The sequence below is a fragment of the Sinocyclocheilus anshuiensis genome, unplaced genomic scaffold (genome assembly GCF_001515605.1).
Source record: "Sinocyclocheilus anshuiensis isolate Anshui unplaced genomic scaffold, SAMN03320099.WGS_v1.1 scaffold1319, whole genome shotgun sequence".
Taxonomy (NCBI): Eukaryota; Metazoa; Chordata; class Actinopteri; order Cypriniformes; family Cyprinidae; genus Sinocyclocheilus; species Sinocyclocheilus anshuiensis.
The window spans coordinates 168143-172018 of NW_015539910.1; the positions used below are offsets into that span (position 1 = coordinate 168143).

A 3876-nucleotide genomic window follows, 5' to 3' on the forward strand; every position below is an offset into this window, starting at 1 on the left:
TATATATATATGTATATATATATATATATATATATATATTGTAACATCTTGTATTATCAGCTCCGGTTGATGCAGAGCAAATATCATGCAACTCGTTAATTTTGTGATTTAGTAGTTTAGTTTGCATTTGTTGCATAGTCCAGCATTTCAGCTTAGAATTGGCCTGTGTGCAGTTGAGTAACTCTAAACAGAGAAGGGGTTTGTGCTAGTCATTGTTTTCTTATATTGTATTATTTCACTTTATTCTGTCTTTTCTGTTAGCATGGTTTTGTGGTGTGCATGGGTCACTTTTCAGTTGTTTTTAAAATTGTATTTTATTTGCTTCTGTGTGAAACTGAAGAGTTCTAATCTGCATACAATCTCTATAGCAGACAGGTTTGCTCAGAGCTAGCCAGTTTATTTACTTTTAAATAGTGTAGTGTGATTGTTAATGATGTTTAGAAATTATAAAATTAGAGGTATTATTTATGCACTCTTAATTTATTGTGACTGAAAAAAAAAGGTTTTAATAGGGCTGGTAGAGATCACGTGGTCATCATGAATGTGTACATTGTTTTTATAGCAAAGGGTTCTGGATTATTTGTATGTTTGATACAGTATATGTTCTTAACCTGCATAATCTTGTCTTTCTGCTAGTCCACTACTTTACTGCATGTTTTTTTTTTTTTATTATAATAAAACATGTTTCAAAACTTTGCATGCTTGATGCTAATTCTCTAGAACGGTGGGGGATGTGGTGAGGTTTCACATGCCTTTCTCTGTTTGGATTTATTCTCTAGACTATTCACTTCACTTGCAGGGTTTTGATATCTTCAGGTTGCATAAATTCTGTAATGTGATTTACTTATGACATCACTTATCACAAAGTTCAGCATAGGAAATTAGTTATCATTAGAGCCAATACTCAGCTGAAGATCTGGCAGATCAGATTTAACAATCACAATTTATTTACAAGATCTTCTTTCATCAGCATGAAAGTTGGCATAAAATGAAAATTATAATTTTTTTTCATTTGATCTCCCTGCGATCTCGTGGTGATGTATGCAGATCGTCTCCAATCATTTAGTCTACTTAACCCTTCCCTTTCTCACAATAAACTGCAAGCTCGCATTCAGATCTGCCTCCATTCAATCAGATGTTTCACTCAGATGTACATGTAAATACGGGAAAAAAATATTCAGTTGTATTCAGTTTCATTGCAACTTTAAAGGGGTCATAATGATGCGATTTAATTTTTTCCTTTCTCTTTGGAGTGTTACAAGCTCTTGGTGCATAAAGAAGATCTTTACATTTGCAAAGACTAAAGTCTCAAATCCAAGATCAGAATATGTTTATACAGTATTTCATGCTGATTTAACAAATTAGTTAACTTATAATATGAGTAGCATTTTAATAATATTGAGAATCACAATCCAAGTTACTTTATTATTAGAATTAATGCAGGTAGCATCTTCAGACTGCATAATAAACATGTTTATTCTTCACAGTAACCAGATTAAAGGTTAAGTTCAGTATCCAAGCTTTTAGTAGGGGATAATTTCTCCCCTGTTCATTTGACCCCTTTTTGTAGGATGATGGGATGATGATTGATGACTTTGCCGTGTCTGATCAACTTTGGGTAAGGCTGTTAGCCGTTAGCCACTGTGCTAACAAGCTTAGCACGGGTATAGCCAGTGTACAAGGCTTATGGTTTTGTTTTTGTCTTTAATCCTTGTAATCACGGTGACGTCAGTGTGCTGTCATGGTGTTTCGGATCTTGTTGTCAACTCAGGATTACCCAGTTGCTTGTGGTGGTGATTTTATTTGCTTGTTCCTCTCACATTGCTACCATGGTGACGGTATGATTTCTGCAATGTCAAAGTTTATTTTCTATTATATTTTAACAGCCATTGTGATGGCTTTGTCGTTTTACCCAATGGTGACTTCACGGTTATGGTGTGGTATTAATTGCCTTGTTCAACCACTCTTATAGATAGGCTACAGGCTTTCAGTTAGCTTTAGTCGTAAATTTTACACACAGTGACCGTATCAATTAATGACAGCCTGATGAGCCTGTGAATTTATGATTTATTTACAGTACTGTATCTGCCCACTTATTTCATTTGATTCCAGTACTTTCCATTAGGGTTTCTCTTGAAACTGCTTGATTGACAGCATAGTTTGGAGAACGATTTCAGCATCATTAGATTCAGGGTGGCTGTACAAGGATGGTGATTGTGTGTTGTATTTTAGATTTGACTATAGCATTGTAGCAAATTACTTTGTCTTGTCTAGAGGTCATGTGGTTATAGAGGTGACATTTTGTCTAAGACCAGTGTCACCTGCCTGCTGCCTGTCCCTGGATTTCCTCTTCATTCCCTCCTGTTTTGTCATGTGTTTCTCTATCTTTTGTCTTGCTTCCCCTCTCTGTCCTGTCTGTAGGATCCTGTCTTTTCCTCCTCCTTTTCGTGTGCCTCTGAACCACTGGATCAAATAGCAATCCTCCCCAAGGTGAGCAAAAACACCCAATGTAAACTATCCTCTTCATTCCGCCCTCTGATACTGACAGCGTCCTCTTTTGACCACTAATATTTTTTCCCCCCCATTTTTAATTCCTGCCCCATACTAAATCCTCTTAAATTTATGGTTAAAGCACGTCAGACCAGAAGTCCACCATACAAAATACAGGGACAGTGTTTCAGGGATGGCAGTTCATTGCCTGTATATATTGCCTGTGTTATACTTGCATGTAACAAAGAAATGTACATAAATGGTAAAACAAAAAGAAGAAATATAATTATTAAATAAACAACATCTGGCTTCTGGGAACATCCTTTTACTTTTTTTTTTTTTTTTTTTTTTTTTTTTTTTTACACAATGCACATCATGTACAAGCATTTCTTGAAGTCTAAGAAATTACCTCTTTGTATTTCTTGGATTAATTGAGCACTCTCAGTTCTTGTCTTCTTGACAGATTCTTGTCTTCTACTAACTAACTCTTAAACTCTTGATCTTCAAATAACTTTATGTAATTTTTTAAATACATTTTATATGCTTCACTTAACGCTTAAACCTTTTGGCCTTTATAAATCTTTCTACCATCTTCATTATCTTGACCAACTGATAGGACGACACATACATGCCTATATAATTCTGTTTGACTGTAAAACTAAACAAGGAGTAAGAGGTCAGCGGTGCAGTGAAGAATCTCCCTCCTATGTCTATTCATAAGAACCTCTTTAGTCTAGCATCCATCCTCTCACCTTTTATCCTTTCTTTCCATTCTTTTCTTATCCCTCATTCCTCCCATCTGTCTTCCTGCTCTTCCCTCTGTGTGAAGGCTACCCCCCTGCCCGTGCAGGTGGATGAGCATCACCCCTGGAGACGGAAGGTGCCTCTCACCCCCAAACACACATCCACTATTCCTCCATAACACAACAATAAGACTTGTTGTAATGTATGTAAACGTATGTATGTTAAGTGTTTTTGTGGTGTTGTATTTGGTGTCTTTTTTGGAGAAAATAACTAGCTAGTTTGACTACATATGAATATTCTGTATATTTTAGATGCTTTTAATTTGGTGTGTTTCCAGGGTAATGTTAGGAAATCGGTGGCTAAGTGTGTATACTGAAAGCTCTTTTCATTATTTTATTTGAGTTTTTTTTTCTTGGCTAAATCTTTTATGAGATGTGTTGTTTCTCTCACTACTTTTATAAACATAATGTTTATCAACAAAGTAGGGGTCGACCGATATGTGATTTTCAGGGCAGGTACAGATTATTACATATCAAGTAGACCGATAACCGATATTTTGAACCGATATATGTCTAGTGTATAAATGAAAATTAATGTCAAAATTAAGAATAACAAGGGCTCTGACAAAAACTGCCTTTCCTG

General features: G+C 35.6%; 1 protein-coding gene across 4 annotated transcripts in view; it reads left to right on the plus strand.

The window, feature by feature from the left end:
* Positions 1-3876, plus strand: part of LOC107686370 (supervillin-like) — a 100571-nt gene that overhangs the window by 77536 nt on the left and 19159 nt on the right. For 3 of the 4 annotated variants that reach the window (XM_016483333.1, XM_016483335.1, XM_016483334.1), the window contains 3 exons: positions 1571-1618; positions 2422-2490; positions 3320-3370. In XM_016483333.1, the coding sequence (XP_016338819.1) occupies positions 1571-1618; positions 2422-2490; positions 3320-3370 (168 nt within the window). The remainder of the gene's footprint in view (positions 1-1570; positions 1619-2421; positions 2491-3319; positions 3371-3876) is intronic. The other variant, XM_016483336.1, reaches the window with a different exon arrangement.